Source organism: Halichoeres trimaculatus, unplaced genomic scaffold (genome assembly GCF_033239565.1).
Source record: "Halichoeres trimaculatus isolate MK-OKI-2021-1 unplaced genomic scaffold, fHalTri1.1 fHalTri1_scaffold_17, whole genome shotgun sequence".
NCBI lineage: Eukaryota > Metazoa > Chordata > Actinopteri > Labriformes > Labridae > Halichoeres > Halichoeres trimaculatus.
In genome coordinates, this window is record NW_027437195.1 from 21,352,286 (window position 1) to 21,369,592 (window position 17,307).

The 17,307-nt window shown below is 42.4% G+C and overlaps 2 protein-coding genes across 12 annotated transcripts in view; one reads left to right on the forward strand and one right to left on the reverse strand.

Moving 5' to 3' along the window:
* Positions 1–377: 377 nt before the first annotated feature.
* Positions 378–5,105, forward strand: ccdc170 (coiled-coil domain containing 170). Its single transcript, XM_074691661.1, has 8 exons — positions 378–515; positions 696–878; positions 1,046–1,348; positions 1,431–1,631; positions 1,730–1,903; positions 1,989–2,231; positions 2,452–2,655; positions 4,717–5,105. Exons 1-8 carry the CDS (start codon positions 498–500, stop codon positions 4,990–4,992), a joined length of 1,602 nt encoding a protein of 533 aa, XP_074547762.1. The 5' UTR covers positions 378–497; the 3' UTR covers positions 4,993–5,105.
* A 32-nt stretch (positions 5,106–5,137) lies between these two features.
* syne1b (spectrin repeat containing, nuclear envelope 1b) overlaps positions 5,138–17,307 on the reverse strand; it is a 97,125-nt gene continuing 84,955 nt past the window's right edge. For 7 of the 11 annotated variants that reach the window (XM_074691663.1, XM_074691664.1, XM_074691666.1 and 4 more), the window contains 16 exons: positions 17,120–17,307; positions 16,891–17,041; positions 16,615–16,797; positions 16,382–16,519; positions 14,373–14,564; positions 13,941–14,268; positions 13,514–13,582; positions 12,677–12,801; positions 12,469–12,595; positions 12,065–12,276; positions 11,274–11,474; positions 11,044–11,172; positions 10,704–10,916; positions 10,509–10,601; positions 9,495–9,553; positions 5,138–6,223 (listed from right to left, as the gene is read on the reverse strand). In XM_074691663.1, the coding sequence (XP_074547764.1) occupies positions 5,980–6,223; positions 9,495–9,553; positions 10,509–10,601; positions 10,704–10,916; positions 11,044–11,172; positions 11,274–11,474; positions 12,065–12,276; positions 12,469–12,595; positions 12,677–12,801; positions 13,514–13,582; positions 13,941–14,268; positions 14,373–14,564; positions 16,382–16,519; positions 16,615–16,797; positions 16,891–17,041; positions 17,120–17,307 (2,652 nt within the window). In that variant the 3' untranslated portion in view covers positions 5,138–5,979. The remainder of the gene's footprint in view (positions 6,224–9,494; positions 9,554–10,508; positions 10,602–10,703; positions 10,917–11,043; positions 11,173–11,273; positions 11,475–12,064; positions 12,277–12,468; positions 12,596–12,676; positions 12,802–13,513; positions 13,583–13,940; positions 14,269–14,372; positions 14,565–16,381; positions 16,520–16,614; positions 16,798–16,890; positions 17,042–17,119) is intronic. The other 4 variants (XM_074691673.1, XM_074691667.1, XM_074691671.1 and 1 more) reach the window with 3 other exon arrangements.

Sequence of the window (17,307 nt, forward strand, 5' to 3'; positions counted from 1 at the left end):
GTTCCTGTATCCTCACCACTGATTAATTTCTGTAAAATACTCTTCTTTGAATATGTATTACTGAAATGTGAAAAAAATACCCATGGTTTATTTTGCACATTTGCACTTAAGTGTTTTACGAAAAATAATTAATTGATTAAAAAATAATAAAGGGAAGGGGGCACAGTAGAAGAACCTAAAAGTCTGTATCCAGGGCAAAATTTACCCATAGCCCTCAGTTGACCTTCACTGCATTTTCTTTTGGCTCTTCCTTGCGAACTTAAATCTCATTTATGCTATTTTTCTTTGTTAAAGTACTGAAATCATCCTGTCTAAAACCATGGTTAAACACATCAAAAACTTTGTTTTCAGGTGTTTGGATTTTTCGTTGGCTGCAGCGCCCCCTGTGGTGAAGCCTCCTTTGGCCTTTGTTTGGTGTTGCCAGGAGACTTCATTAAACAGAACCAAGTCTCCTCTGAATACCCCCTTCCCCTGCAAAACTTTTGAGTATAGAAGTTATGGAAAACTCCAATGAGGTTTGTTAAGATATCTGAATTTTTTTCTGACCTCATTTTCTATGGAATTTAATCTGTTTGGCTTTAACTTGAATACTTGCATTTTATTAAGCCTCCTTTCTGCAGTTGAAATAGATATTTTCTGATTTAACTTGTTTTAAAATGAATCCTACCATAACTACTGGAGACTTTTGTTCTTAGGTGGATCAGTCCAATGAGAAGGAGAGGCTGAAGATGAAGATTGCTGTCCTGGAGGAAAGTGTTAAGTCCTGTGAGGTGGAGTGTAAAGCCAGCAGAGAGACGGTGCTGAGGCTGGTGGCAGAGCTGGACCGAGAGAGGAGGAAGACAATCAGCAGTGCAGCAGCTCTTGATCACCTTAAACTGGTATGTTCACAGCTTTTCAGACTGTTAATGATACAACATAAAGCAAAGTGAATTGACATCAAAATTAGCAGCATATTTTCATAATTTCAGGAAGTTGTATATTTGTTTCAGCCTCCAGCTTTAAGAACACAGTAAGTATATTAAGTTAAATTTTTTTTTTCACTCAGGAGATGGACGGTCTTGCAGAAGGAAGAAGGAGTGTGGAGATGGAGAAGGGCACCCTCATGGAGAGGGTGGAGGCCAGCAGACGGGTCATAGAGGCAGCCAGGAGAGAGTCTCGTTGTTTGGAGAAACAGGTGGAGGAGCTTGAGCAAAAGCTCCAGATGAGCCAAAGGGAGACTCAGAAAGCTGAGGAGAAACGACAGACATTTGTGGAAAAGGTGGCAGGAATGCTGCAGAGGAAGTGTAAAGGTGTCATAATGCCCACAGAGGAGGATGTCTTACAAAAACTGGACCATCTCTGCAACAAGGTGAGGGGTCAAAAACTCCATGACTGATAGTTTTTCAACATCTTGATGTTCATGTCTAAAAAAAACATCTTTGTGATGGCAGTCATTCTCAGAAATGGAGGCCCAGCTGTGTCGTGTCTCAGAGGAGCTCGGCGAGCAAACAGAGCTCCAGCAGGATGCGCTACAGAGAGCTCAGCTCGCTGAGACGCAGGTCCAGGACTTGAGGGAGCGACTGCAAGCTCTGGAGGCAGAGCTGATGACTGCAGATGTGCATCGTGACGGGCTGAGGCAGAGCAAGCTGCACGTGAGGAACTTTTTTAGAGTTACTGATAAATAGAGAATGAGGTAAAGGCTTATTAAGGGGAGAATTTCATCCTTGTTTTTGTGATTTATTTTGGGCAGTATGAGGAGTTTTTGGATCAGCTGTCAGAGATGATGAATGTGGACAGTATTGCAGTGGATCTGGGGTTTGACATGAGGCTTAAACTCATCCTGTCACGTGCAGAGCAGCTTGTTAAACAGGAGACGACTGCTTTGGTGGAGAACAAAAGTCTGACCTACAATCTGCAGAGAAAGGTAACCAACACAAGGGGCATCAGCTAGAGGTAATAAAAATGTTGTCTTTTGTGAAAAACAGCATGAAGATTCTTGTTCTCTTCAGTTAAAGTCACATAAAGACCAACTGGAGAGCAAAAGCCTTCACATCCAGCTCCTGAGGAAGAAGCTGTCTGAGCTGGAAGAGGAGAAGAGGAGCAGGTCGGCACTGGCTGTGGAGCGAGACGACGCTCATCTCGAAGTCAGGAAGCTGCAGAAAAAACTGGAACGTCTCCAGAGTGAGCTGAAGGTGTACAAGCAGTCCAACACTGAGCTCAAGGCCCAGCTGTCCCACACCAATGAGCTCAAGGTAGAGGGGAGAGGGGTCAGGACTCCTGTCCAATCCAGAGGTGTTTTCTCCTCATAATCTGTCACATTTCAGTGTAACTATCTGTGTGAGCGTAGCTGAGAGGAGGGGATAATGTTTTATAATTTTGCACCTATTAAGCTCAAATGAGAGCAATAAGAATAAGTGATAAACCCACCAAATAACAACCTCTTCACTGAACACCTCTGTCCAACGTGCCAAGCTGAAAGTGCTGGAGCAGAGTCAGAGCATGCAGGAGCAGAAAAAGAGGCTGGATCAGCTGGTGGAGGGGAAGGCTAAGGCGGTGAAGAGGATGAACTCGGTGACGTTGGATCTCCAGAGCCAAGAGAGGAAGATCAGAGAGGACCAGGAACAACTCAACACCCTGAGACAGAGTCTGACTCAGCTGTCTGAGCAGGAACGAGAGGTGAGGGCAAAAGTTAATCTGAACATAATGAGCTGTGAACATGATTTTAAATCATGTCACAGCTGATGTAAACAATCCACAGAGCAAACAAACCCCCATATTGAAACATACATACTACACCTTGCAGAAGTGAAGTTCATGTACACTTAAAACTGTCAGCAAACTGTGACATCAATCATCTGTGAGAGGAGAGGATTGAGAAATGTTATTTTCCACCCTCTAGGTTGAACTTAAGTCATCTTACCCTGTCTAATCTTCTGGTAAATCATAGATAACATTACTCTGCTGTAAATAAGTACATAGGGATGAACCAATGAGACTAATCATCCTCACATGCTTCTCTGTCTTTTCTCTCATAGGTTTAGCTTTATAGCCGACAACAATTTCAATTTAGATCACGGTTCCAGGAAATCTTGTTTTGATCTGGATAAGGATACTTTCTAAAGCAAAAACTCGAACCTAACTCTGCAAACTATAGATTCCACTTTTTCTTTAAGTAATAAAGCAAAAAAAATAAAAAAAAAAAAAGATAAAAGACACAAGAAACATCCAAGAAGTAGGAAGACATCTCTTGAATTAAAGATAATGATATAAAAGTTTGGGATGAATGAGGTAAAACTAAGCTTTGATGATTAAAGTGGCTGAAGTAGGAGTACTGTGGTGGCAGTATGACTCAGCAATTTGGGTGCACACCCCATGATGAGTGGCCTGGGTACAAATCCAACCTGTTTCCTGCTTTGTTCACTTTCCTGTCCTCTCTGAATAAATGCAGAAAAACTTCTCAAAAAGATGTTTAGACTCAATCATCATCATACGATTTAAAGGTTTGACCCCTGGGAATTTTCAGTCTTTCAGTCTCTGTATAACACCAAGTTTCTCTCAAGGGTGCAAGTATATCCACCCCCATACTGACTTATACATTTAATTTATGGGTGAGTCTTCAATTAAGGAGTTTTTCTGTCCCCAGGGCAGATTTCCAAGAATAAAAATATTTTTTACAAAAACAAACATGTTAGGGTTAGGTTGAAGAAGCTATAAAAAAGTAACCTTGGATTGTTTTGCTATCATATCTGTAACTATTTACAGATGTTTTTTAAATTGTTTTGCTCAGGGTGCTCCTTGAAAGAGACCTTGGTGTCAGTGGGCCCTTCCCGCTAAAATAACTGATAAAAAAAAATAAAAAAAGAAATGAAAAAGTGTCTCTAAAAGTATCTGATGAGATCTATAAATCTGCTGCCTAAGGTTCCCTTTCATTTCAGTTACTTTTGGGGCAATCATGCCTTTTTTCAGAGAGGACAGGACAGTGAATAGAGCAGAATACAGAGAGAGTAGGAAACAGGCCCGGCTTCCAAGATAACAAGAAAAGCACTCTGAGAGTGCAGAGCTCCAACAAGCATATTGTGGTTGTCACCAACACTTAAGTCCTACTTTAATGTTATACTTCCTTTCAGCAGACTGTCTGCTACATTTTGGTGTCAGTTGCAGGTTCCTACCATAATTTGTTACCTGACAGTGTTGAAAATGATGATGACCCAGTACATATCCAGGATCTGGATCATACTTTTACATCTACCAGAAATTATAGTGACCTTGTCTTGTATTGTTTTGCAAACCAATCAGACCATTTTTGGTGGAGTTATATACACATATGGTGAAAACGGCCCTATCTCACAATGATAAAGAATCCTTTAATAAAATCCTGGATCCAGACGGTGATCCGGATCACCTCCAAAATGTAATCACTTTTTTCTTATCCCATTTTGAACATTTCCTGAAATTTTCATCAAGATCTGTTTTTTTACTTTTTGAGTTATGTTGTTCACAGACAAACTCTCCCAAAAACATAACCTCCTTGGAGGAGGTAATCAAATAACCTCCAGGTTACTGACTTCTTTCCTAGTTTCATCTTCTGTAGTTCAGTCATTAATCAGTGTATTAAAAAGACTATGAATAAGTTAATCTAACAGCTACAAGCGGCTGAAATGATGGATCTCACTAATACCTTGTTTTTGTGTGTGTGTGTGTGTGTGTGTGTGTGTGTGTGTGCATGTGTGTGTTCAGCTGGCTGATTTCCGAATGGTTGTTTCCAAAATGCTGGGTGTGGATGACACAGACTTCGCCCATCTAAATTATGAAATCATCAAACTACTGGAGAGCCTTCTTCACTCTCATCATCACCATCACCATCATCACTGTGTCAGCATGCCTTGGCTCTGTCCCACTCACCAATGGTCTCATCTGGGTCAAAGTCAGGACCTCCAGGACGGCTCCTCTTTGGAGTTCCCTGCCTCTGGGTTGGCTTTCCCAGGTGATGCTGTCCCCCTTCAGGAAGCTTAAATCTGAGCTGTGCCAAAATGTAAAAACTCTATAAAACAGCATGTGAAATCACAACACATCAATCAAAGCTGAGAACAAGTGTAAGAAATATAAACTCACATGAAATATGAAATAAAAAGACAAATATCAAAATGAGGATTTGGCATTCATTGTTTTCCACGGGCGCATATACATATATTTCTCATGATCATATATACACGTTTAATAATCTCTTACTGTTATACATTTGATACTGACAGTCATACAAAATATACAGTAGTTCTTTATATATTCTTATTCTTGGTCATAAAGTCTTATTTTATATTTTGTTTAAAAAATAAAACAGCAAAATGTAGAAAGAGCAAGGATGAAGAAAGTTAAAGGTTAATCTCTTGACCTGTGTGTAGCTTTGATATTAAAACGCACGACTTGGCTTAAATTAATCTGACACAATCAATGTAATTCAAGTTAAAATGGTTTGTTTACCACAGACTCAATGAAGGGTGTCAGTAAATAAAAACAATGAGAAATGCATGCCAAAGTACAGGTAAAAAAATATTGCAATGTGAGATATTTTAAATGTTATTTTTGTTCCTTTTTTTCCTCTTTTTATAAATTGGTTACAAGCAAATTCACAGGCTAAATTCCAGCATTTAACTTTGGTGCTAGTCACTGACAGATCTCTTCAGAGAAATACACGCACGTCTGATTTCATCTTTAGTTTGTTCATCCAGAAACGTCCACTGTGGGCAAACTCAGTCTCTTCAGTTTCACCAAAGATGCTCCTTATTGGACACAGCAGAACACAGAGTTACAGAGTGAGATGCTTGATCCTATGTGCTACACACGTAGATATTGTCTGCAGATGGCTGCTGTTTTTCTGCTGTACAAATGCATGACCATGATCGATTCTTGTTCCCAGCATGATTGGCTGTTTAAGGATCTCAACGTGATTCCAATTCAAGTCATTCTGGTGCAGGAATACTGAAATGAAATGCTCCGTCAGGCCTACACTGGAGGTGGTCCGTTAGTGTAGCTCAGCATTGGGTGCAAGGAGTTAGCGAAGTTGTTGGACTGAGCGCAGTAGTCCTCCTCAGCGAGCGGCAGCAGGAAGGCAAAGACCACCACGAGGAGCAGGAAGAACTGGAGAGGCAGCGCGAACCAGAGGACGCGCCACAGGAGAGAGGAGGACCCACCGGCCGGGGTGGTCTCCGGGTCAGAAGGGGAGGAAGCGGATCCAGCGTCGAGAGACCTGCTCACACACATGCGCACATTCACAACGCAGCACACACTGACCTTTAGTCTCATCGGTTTCATGGAGCGTTAAAGTTTCTGCTCTGATCTGTTTTTGAATCCCTGACTTCAGGTCTGTTAAACCTTTTTATCATCACGACCTCAGATGTTTGTTTGCTGTTTACACAAATAAACTGCTAAAAATAACCAACAATTAAATTAGCCTGATTCAATCAGCAAACTCCACTAAAACTGCTCTCTAATTTAATATTCTAATCTTAGAAAACATCAGTGTTTAGGTGTTGTCCACTAATTTTCAATCCAAATAAGACCTCAGTTCAGAGACAGAAGAACTGCATGACAGTGCTTGACGTGAGCACCATGCTGTTTGGAGACATTGCTTCTATGTTTCAAAGCAATGTCAGGACAATGTCTCACATTGTGATCTACATGCTGACTTTGACTGGGGTGGATAAACACAGTTACAAAGACAGTCACAAAACAAACTGTACAGTCCTACATCAAACGAGTACATTTCAACTGTGAGTTTGCATTCCTTCGCGAAGGACGTTAGGATCAGAGACAAAAGGCATGCTGCAAGAATAAGCTGAGTAATCAGGTGAAGTTTTTAAAAAGGACTCTTTGAAAAGTCGCGTCCCTGAGAAAATGCAAAGCATGCCGAGGCGAAAGGAGCAGAGCGATTAGAGACAGTTTCTTTGAGTTTTTAGTTTAGCCAAGCTGCTTTTGCCAGGAACAGTTCAGGAGGTAGGTTAAAGGCACCATGAGGATTTTTTGCAGGGGATGAAATCAGGACTTCATTTCCCATGAGCACCATGTGCCACTGTTACAGATGTGGCTCTTGCTAAGACACTCCAAATGAATGGACTAAAGATCTTCTTTTTAGCCCCGTTCACAAAATATTAAGCATTCTTGCCAAAGGGCATCATCAGGTTAGTAAAAATGAAGCCTATGCTGAAGTGCTAAAAGATGCTTGAGAATCTGCTTGAGGCTGGCTGCAGAAAGACCTGAGGTCACGTACACACCCAGCCATAAAAACAGACTTTTACGGCATTAAAAAGCATATTTACAGCCTGGTTTAAAATACGGGTATCGGTATATTGGAGCCCCCATAGCTGGATCGGTATCGGTGGGAAACAGCTCCATGCATTTTTTCACTGGTGCTCTTGGCTATTTGATTTTAAATGTTACCTTTGATGCACATTTTTTGCTGCATTACCAGTCTACAGGGTATAGAAGTTTACATTTGAATAGAATTTCTGTACATTCTGAAGCATAGTTTTTTTTTACCAAAATCGTGCTAAACTTTTGAATATTCTATGGTTTAAATAAATACTTACTTAAGTTTTTCCATCTATTCGTTTTTTTTGCCTTTTACCCAAAACATTACCAGTCTTATCCCACAGTAGGGCATGCACGTCGTTATTTAACACTGGTATTGGATCAGTATCAGCATGGACTGATACCCAAAGCCCAGGCATCGGTATCGGAACCAGAAAAGTTGGATCGGTGCATCCCTACATACCATGCCATTAAATATTGCACTCAGGTTGTTGCAACGCTTATTAATAAATGGCTTAAAATTGAGAATGTTTTGTTCATTTTATGTTTTACTATGTTGCCTACTGTATCGTTATGGATCTGATATTGGCATGGTAAATTTTAATAGATCAGATTGGAATGTAAAAAAGTGTATCAGCCCATCTCTACTTGTAGTGTAGTATCTGTCTAAAACAATACTTCAGTTGAAAAGATATGTTTTGTTTTTTTTTGCTTATCCTGTTCCAGCAGTATCAGCCACGAGAAGTAAACACTACATGAAAATAAAACAATCAGAAGAAACAAAACTCCTCCAACTTGCTGACTCGCACCTCACATTGCCAAAACTGAGATTTTGGAGGGTTTTGTGTCATATTTGAGTAAAAAATGTCTCATTTCATTTCATATGAGCATCACTCACCTGACAAGTGCAGAAAACTTTTCATTTTAAGAAACTAAAAGTTAAAAATGACACCCGAATGCTTGTAAAGAGTATAAATATTTCTGGAAATCACAATTTACTGGACTTCTCAGGGTGAATAAGGCTCCAACAACGTTACACTTTCTGATATTTTTTTCTTTTTAGTGCACTTCAAAACTTTACAAGCAGAGCACTCAAACACAGAGACTTCAGGGTGAGCGTCAACCACTAATTCAGCTTTTTTTTTCTTTTTCCACAAAACACTGGACCCGAACACAGGCGCTTAATTTCAGTGTAAAGTAATAACCAACCTAATCTAATGATCTTATTTAGCTGTGTCGCTCACAAGTCATCAAGAGACATTAGCAAAAGAGTGACACCACTTTACAGTCGGTTAAAAACTCCCCACAGTGCCTTTAATAGGTTTTTTAATGGTGGTATTTATAAAAAGATTGTTAACTTAATTCTGTTAAAGGTTATAAAACTAGAAAGTTGTTGACAGAATGAGTACGCTTTTAAAGAATAATGTTTGATTACTACAAACCATCCACCTAAACTCAAAGTTTGGAAGCACAGTCAGTGAAAGAGAGTTGTTGTTTTGATTTTAACCTTAACCTACCAGAGTTTCTGTAATATTCTAAGTATTAAATTAAAATGACTTCAGGGATCTACGTTTGACTCTTTCCTGCGTTGTTACCAAATGTGCCCCTTACCACTTCACACATGGAGACCTGAGACTCACAGATGACAGACTGAGGGGGGTAGATGGAGGATAGTTGGTGAGATAGCAGCAGAAGAGGAAGAAGAAATGTCAACACACATAAAAGTGAGAAAGAGAGGGAGCCAGAGAGAAAGAGAAACTGCAGCCTTTGCATTGTTCATTGCAGACACGTACTGGCTCGGTATTTGCTCAGTAACAGCGAAGGGAGAGTTAGACGTGGAAAAGTGCTCGTGTTATATGCGAGGGGTGACCTCCGGTTAGCGGCACGAAGCAGCCGGTGACAGCGGCGGAGAAGAGGCCTTTGCATGATTCCTTGGGTGACTCCTTTTTCAAGGAGGTGTGGGCTGCATTTCACCTCGTCCCCTAGCCTACACAGAGCGTCTAGACGTGCAGAAGATGATGGAAGTCACTATCATGAGCTGCTAATCTGGAAACTAGGGTCAAGAAACAAGGGGAAGCATCTTTCCCCTTTAATTTTAACAGCTGTCTAAACTCAGGGAGGACTGGAAAGTTGGAATAAGCCTCCAAGTGCATCATGGGATGATGAGTTCCATTATCTTCTGGGTGTGCTAGAAACCAACAGAAAGGTACCTGTGGAGTGGACTGCTCACAGAGGGTCCAGGCTGTGACAGACTACATTTGCCCCGTTTCTGTTTGCAATGAACAGGAGGGGGGGAGGGTAAAAGAAAGAAAGTATGTTTCAGTCCAGGCAAATCAAGACAAAGCTACCGATGAAAAGAAAATCCCAAAATGAGAGAAGAGCAGCCACAAAAATCATATGTGAAGGTGAGAGATTTTGTAAAGTGTGATATCTGTGGAATCTGGCTTTTCAAAGACTACTTTGAAGTGCTCTGGCTCATGAATGCAACAAACAGTCTGCAAATAGGAAGCTACAGATTACGCAGTGTGATGCATGACTTCCTTTAACATAACAGTGACATTTGATAACATACACAGAATAGAAGCAGCAGCATGCTTATTTGGACTGATAGTTTCATCAACGAATCAATACTGATTCAAAATACTGCTTTCTAATTGTTTCAGCCTTTAAAACAAACATGAGTGCATGCTTTTGACATCATAACCCACAGTCTTTTTCCTAATTAAGTGGTTTTTTGTTAGCCAGTATTCCTGAGATTAAAACTGAAGGGTTCAAACTGGAGTGAGAGTAAATTAGAGGGGAGTCTAAGGTGAAGAAAAGATTTAAAGGACAGAAGTTAAGTGTAAAAATACTGGAAGAGAAAAGTGACAAACAGGTGAGAGCTGAAAGAGTCATCCAAAGAAAAGGAGGAGGAGGAGGAGGAAGTTAAGGGAGTTAGAAGAGGAAGGATTCCTGAGTTCTCTGGCTGGGTTTTTCTCTGGGAACAGATCACATGCAGAAGAGTCAAAAAGGAGGAGGAAAAAGTGTAGAAGTCAGAGGGAGGGGTGTGTAAAGCAGGGGGTGGATGTGTGGAGAGGTGTGAGGAGAGATCTTAGGATGGCAGAGGTGAACATGGCCTTTAACGGGGCATTTGGGGCACAGGTTATTAGATCTCCTGTCTCAGAGGGATAACTTATCACGTGGTTTCTCTCAAAGCAGCGTGTACTGGCAGGTGTGTGCGTTACCGATCGCCGACGACTCGGTGTGCTCCTCCCTGAAACAGGACTCAGGGAACCTGATGTGTCCAACTCATCAGCTGACGACCAAGAGGACAGATCCTGTTGAAGCAAAGATTTACACACAGTTTACCTGTTGGAGCTCTGTTTAACAGATGTGTGTATTTAGGGAAATAGAAAAGGTGTGTACGAGTGAAGATCTACCTGTTGACTGCTCGTGATGTCCAGGATCTTGGCCAGCTCTCTGAGGTCTCGCGTCACTTCTTTCAGCAGCAGTTTGAGGCGGTTTCCAATGACATGTACTTTCTCCTTGGCTTCCAGACAGTCGCTGCCCTGAGCGTTGACCAGCAACTGGAGGGACATGTCCTGGAGGGAGGCCACTTTGAGCTGAGAGTCCAGCAGCTCCTGGCGGATTTGCTGCAGGGAGCGTTAATTTGAGATTAGACAATTTTAGCTAGATTTCGAAAGATTTGCTTGTTGTTTAGAAACAGAATCTATATCAAAATGTTTCCTATGTATGCAACATGAGGTTAAACTAATGTACCGTCAGTGTTTTATGATGCTCATGGAGAGTGTCGCTGTCCTGGATGGGGTCAATGGGAACCACCTCATTCCTCCTGCGGTCGATGTTTTCCAACCAGAGCAGCAGACCGTGGCTCATCTCATGAAAGTCCTGTAAACCACAAGTAAGGCAGAAAAAAAGATGGCTACAGCTTTTGTTTTTTTTTTATCAACATTCAGAAAGAGTGAACTTGTCATAGTTCGAGGACCTACATGGCACTGCATGAGAGCATCTTGTAACGACGACCTCCACTCCTCCAGCGAGCTGCCCAGTTTGTCCCAGTGATTGTTCATGTCTTTCAGTTTGGCTTGAAGCTCTCGAGACTCCTCCGAGTCCGACTGCACAAACTCAGCGCTGCACAGGTTGATGGACAGCACGATAGCCTTGCGCTTGTCATACGCCTTCTGCAGCTCCTGTACACAAACATTCACATTACATCATAAATGCATCCATAACATTGATATAAAAATAACTAGAAAAGCAATCAGAGAGTGCAGACCTCCGCCAAGCATATTGTGATTGTCACCAACACTTTTGTCCTTCTTTAATGTTATACTCCCTTTCAGCAGACTGTCTGCTACAATTTGGTGTTAGTTGCAGGTTTGTACGATAATTTGTTACCTGACAGTGTTGGAAATTATGATGAACCAGTACATATTTCTTATTCCAGATCTTAGTATCCAGAATATTACCAGGATCTGGATCGTACTTTTACATCTGTCAGAAATGATGGTGACCTTGTCTTGTATTGTTTTGCAAAGCAATCTGATCATTTATCATGGAGTTATATACACATATGGTGAAAACAGCCCTATCTCACAATAAGAATAAAGATAAAGAATCCTTTAAAAAAATCTGTTTGTTAATTTTTTCAGTTATGTTGTTCACAGACAAACAGACAAACTCTCCTAAAAACATAACCTCCTTGGCGGAGGTAATGAACAAAAAAAAAAGGAAAGACATGATCCTTAAATAAGGGAAATATAAAAACAAACTTTATTACCTTGAGCTTTTTAATGCGCTGCTCGATCGTCTGGATGTCCGTGCTGAGGTCCAGCCTCCGCTGCTGCTCCAGCTCCTCCTCCGTCTCTCCCAGCCAGGTCCAAATATTGTTCAGGTCAGAGTTCAGCTGCTGCCACTGCTGCTGATTCTGTTTTGTGCGTATCTCTTTGCTGAGGTCCTGAGCCTGCAGGAGCTCCCAGCGCTCAATCACTCCTAGATTGTAAGGAGAAAATGAAACAATATGTTAAATATGTTAAAATCACCAGAGAAATATCCACTAGAGAAAAATTGGTCACTTCTGATCATTTTGTAGTAATTTCTGTAGTAACAAACTAAATATCAGTGGATTTATTAAAAGAAGTGCAGAGGGAGTTTGCATGAATACAGGATGTGGTGACGTCTTACCTGACGTCTGGGACTCTGAGCTACTTGGATCTGCCAGACCAGACACGGCGTCTTCTTCCTCCTTCAGCTCAAAGCCCATCCTCTTCACGGTGTCGATACTGCCACGACACTCACCCAGCAGCCGCATCTACAGAACGGATATATGTGAGGCTACAGGCACAACTTTATCTGGTAAAATCAGATAATAAAACATCTGCCTTGTACATACATATCCCATGTAGGAGGCATCCAGCTCTGAGCTTGTTGGCGTCCGGCTGCGACTGCTTTCTGTTTGCAGGTGGAAACGGCTAACATCCAGAGGGTGAACATGTGAGTCTGAAGAAGCAGCATCTCCTGTAGACGACACATTGGCTGGTTATTTTTAAAGTTTATGATCCATTACTCTTTTATAATTTTACCTAAAATGTTTTCCACAACCACAGAGGAGACGAGGCCCCATTCAGGCAGAGAAACACCAGGAAGGGTTAGAAAACTAGTTTAATGTAGAGATTGGTTTCTTCTGGTTCCTGGAGGAGTTTGACAAGTGTTTCTCAAAGAGTCTTTATTCCAAACATAAACTCTCCTCCGAGGATTTCTTTTTTGCATGAGGTGTCTCTGTTTGAACGGAGCCTCTAAAAAGTTTGTCTATAACAAATCTACAATCCCTTCAGCAAGAAGTGTAGACTTCACTCAGACAATGAAACAACATGCTGTTCTGAAACACAAAATGCACATCAAAAAAACCTGAAGAGGTTAGCTACACAGCACACTGCAAACAAAAGTAAGAAAGCCGGTTAGAAAGAAGGTTTAGGCTGAATTCCATTTCAGTTCTGCTGAATTTCAAGAGCGAAGCAGAATCAGGGATTGAAGGAATAAAAATGGAATTGATCCTATCCCCCGGGGTTAGGAAAGTGCTGCCGTTGGTTACAGTCTGTGCCCAAAGTGTCAGAGAACACAAATCAAAGTCAAAGCTGGTGAATATGCTACAAGTGTGGTGTCACTCAGAGTGCAGCTGTTAATTCTGGCCCCAAACACTTGTGGCATGCTGGGGTCTGCTGATGCCTACCAGTGGAGGACCTCAGAGTTTTTTCTGTTAGTTTAACATAGGCCTCAGGGCTCTCTGGGATCACTACATCTGGAAGAAACATTGTACAGTACACACATTCAGCAGAGAGCAATACACGCTTTGATTCCATTCACTGGTCAACCTGTTTTTAATCACTGTTATCAGAAGGGTGGAGGTCAACAGGCAGATCGCTCATCAGTCACAGGAAAATGCTTCAATGTATGGTTAATAAACCACATCCTCACACATTAAAATGACCATAAGAGTCAAAATATTCATTGGCAGATTCTGTTTTTCTTGCACAAACCTCTCTGACCTGTGAAAAGTATATGTTTCTGATGCCTAAAAGGAGTCCCTGAACCATGATTTAAAATCTCAGTTGCATCAAAGTCAAAAAAATCAGTTTAACTGTCTGTAAAAGTCTAACCTGACAGTGCTGACGCCGGCCGCTGGAGGAAGTCTCCCTCCTCACTCTGCTGCTCTCTCAGGGCCCTGCTGGCGCTCTCCAGCCCTCGGCTCAGGTCGTAGTCGTGATCCCACTCCAGAGGGATGGAGTCCACACTAGCTGGGGTGTCCCGGCCTGAGCGCTCGGTCCTAAACTGGGCAGCCAAAGAGGCTGAGCGGCCCGAGGAGGGCAGAGGTGACAGGAAGCCATCCCCCAAACGCTCGTTCCACGGTAAGCTGGAGAGATCACCGGGCTCGTCCAGCTCCAGCTCGCGGTCTGACAGCGACACTTCTGTGTCATCATCTGCAAGCTGGAGGAGAAATTCATAACAGATAAATCTGTGTTCAGAGATTTCAAGAAGATCTGCAGCCTGGATTCAGCTTAATGAAGAACAAAGTTCTGCTCAGGTCTTACAGGAAGCCGGATGAGCTTCTTGTAGTAGCGCTCCACTCGGCCAAACACTTCCTGACAGTATCGCTGCAGCTCCTCCAGCTCCTCCTCGATGACGGCCGCATCAAGAGGCTCGCTTTTCTCGATCAGCGCCTCTCCCTGGTGGAAGATGTGCTCGATCTTGGCTGTAGTGAGTGAGATCTCCTGTTGGAAGGACTGGGAACGCAGGAAGAGGGAGAGGAGGAGAGGAAAAACAAATCAGCTTTAATCCTGATTCTCATGCTTAACACAAGATCCTTTCACATCCTTGATTTGATAAAACACAACCTCATCCAGAGGTCTATTTCCTGATCTAATTTTGTAATTTAACTTCAAATATTGAGTTGTGTGATAGTCATCTTAGAATATGATAATAACGTCTAGCTTCACTGCAGATATAGAATGAGATAATACAAATTGGGCAGATTATGGATGAACACAGAGCCTATTGGCATAAACAGATCTGGATACAAGAAGCACAAAATGTTTTTCAGCATATTAGCGACTCATGCACCAGGATCTTGGTTTTAAGTCATGACGAACACAAATATAAACGTGTCCAGTACTCAGAATAATTAAAAAAAACTTGTGATAGGCCCTTGTGATATCATGCATCAACTACTGCAACTCCCTTCTAGGAGGCCTCCCTGGGTGTACATTTAAACCTCTGCAGATGACCCAGAATGCAACAGCACGACTGGTCTTTAACCAGCCCAAAGCAGCACACGTCACTCTGCTGTTAATCTCTCTTCACTGGCTTCCGGTAGGAGCTCCAATCAAATTCAAAGCTCTCCTCTGGCTTACAAAACATTGACAAGAACGGCTCCTGCCTACCTGGGGTCCCTCTTCCAGGTCTACACTCCTTCTCCCCACTACACTCTCCTTGTGAAAGACACCTGGTGCTCCCAGCCCAGCACGGCTCCAAATCTCTAGCCAGACTCTTCTCCTCTTTTATTCCCAAATGGTGAAATGAATTACCTAACTCCATACGATCTGCAGAGTCCCTTTCCACTTTTAAGAGATGTCTGAAGACTCATCTGTGCAGGGAACACTGAAGCACTTACTCTGACCCTTCTCCTCTTTGTCCTCAGGGGTAGAATGAGGGTCTGTTTACACGACAACTGTTGAGGCTGAAATGCAAAAGTTTTGTTGCGTTTCAGCCTCGCTTTTACATGGAAACAGTGTTTCAGCCGACCTAAAATGCAAACTTTTGAAAGTGGCCTCCAGAGTGGGATTTTTCTGAATTGCTGCAGACACCAATGCCGTGTGAACAGTAAGCTGGCGTCTTCAGTGGAAACGCTGACGTCACAATCCGCTTCACACAAGCGCATACAACAGGACACCAGTACCGTTGTTACGATCTGCTGACTGTCTTTCAACAAAATGTGCATCTGTTGTCCCACTTGAACTAAGTATTCCCCAATACACCAGATGATCTGCCCAACTCTACTTCAGTGGAGATCTCCCAAAAGCAGCTTCTGGACAAGACAGTTATAGCGCTGACTATAGGCCTGGCATGCTTACTACAGCATATGTAGTCCCTCAGCGTTTCCGTGTAAACGCAGATTTCTTTCACTGCGTTTCAGCGGTTTCAGATGAAACGCAGTGTAAATAGGGCATGAGTCAGAAGGTCTCAGATCCAGCTATTAGTGAATTTTCAGCACTAATAACTGAATGTTGTTGAAGGTTGAAGTATATTGTTGCAGCAATCAATAGTGGTTAGTTGGCTAGCTTATTCTACATTATTACAAATGTATTTATATATAATAAAAATTAATAAATAAATAAAAATCCTACACTTAATGGCAGCACCTGCAACCAAATATCTTACAGCGCTTTGTTACACTAACCAGGTTTTTCCTTCTGTCTGAATTCTTGCTTGTGTTGTACGTTGCTTTGGACAAAAGCGTCTGCTAAATGAAACTGTAGAACTGTAGAACTTCTAAAGTGCAATAAATGAATGTTTTGCAGATGTTTAAGGAAGTCAAACCTACCCTGAGTTGTTTGATCTTGGCTTGAATGTCACACTCAGAGAAGTGCTCTATGTTCGTCAGCTGCAGATCCATCTCCGTCAGCCACACCAGGATCCCGTCCCTGGCGGTCTCGAACTCCTCTCTCTGACTAATAAAGTGCTGCATTGTTGTAAATCAGACATGAGCGTTAGTGTGAAATCTGATGCTTGAGTCAAACATGGAAACAGATTTATCAGAGGTCATGACTCTTTTACCTTGAGCCTGCGGAGGATTGATGCCACCCTCTTCTGCAGGTTGTCCCAACGCTGATTCGCATCCTGAGCCATCTCCCTCAGACGACAGGAAGAGTCGGTGCGGTTTTCTCTCGCCAGGCGGCGGTATTGCTTGTTGATTAACTCCAGCTGTGTCAGGCTTTCATGGACTTGCCTCTGGAAGGCCTGCAGAGAAATATAACAGCATAAATGTAACAAGAACTCCTCTCACTCACTTGTGATTTTTATTTTAAACACAGAATACTTTTTTTGCTGTACCTCAAATTTCTTCAGCTCCTCCTTGGCTACAGTGTACAGGACACCAGAGGAGTTTGGCAGAGCTGCAGTCTTTTCTGAAGTGGCCAGCCACTCCTCAAAACGTGCAAAGTCCTCCAGAAACTTCTGCCACAAACGCCACGTCTCTTCAATCCTGACATGAGTAGAAAAAGCCATCAGTGAAACTTGTTTTTATAAATCTCGTAACGTTTTGTCCAGAATCTGATCTTACTTGATTCTCCTCTCCATAGACAAGGCACAGATGCTCCTCCAGCGGCGATCAAGGCTACGAGTCGCCTGCTGGATGGAGTCACACTCTGCGTCGGTGGCGCAGGCATCACAGTCGTGCAGGAGCACCTCACAGAGATTCAGCACGGACGCCACGCCTGTGCTGTGTTTCTCGATGTCCCGCTGAAGCTC

What these genes read in the sequence shown, in the direction of transcription:
- ccdc170 (XM_074691661.1), top strand. An exon ending in TGGACCATCTCTGCAACAAG is followed by an intron (nt 1,349 to 1,430) that starts GTGAGGGGTCAA and finishes TTGTGATGGCAG; the next exon opens with TCATTCTCAGAAATGGAGGC. An exon ending in TGTCTGAGCAGGAACGAGAG is followed by an intron (nt 2,656 to 4,716) that starts GTGAGGGCAAAA and finishes GTGTGTGTTCAG; the next exon opens with CTGGCTGATTTCCGAATGGT.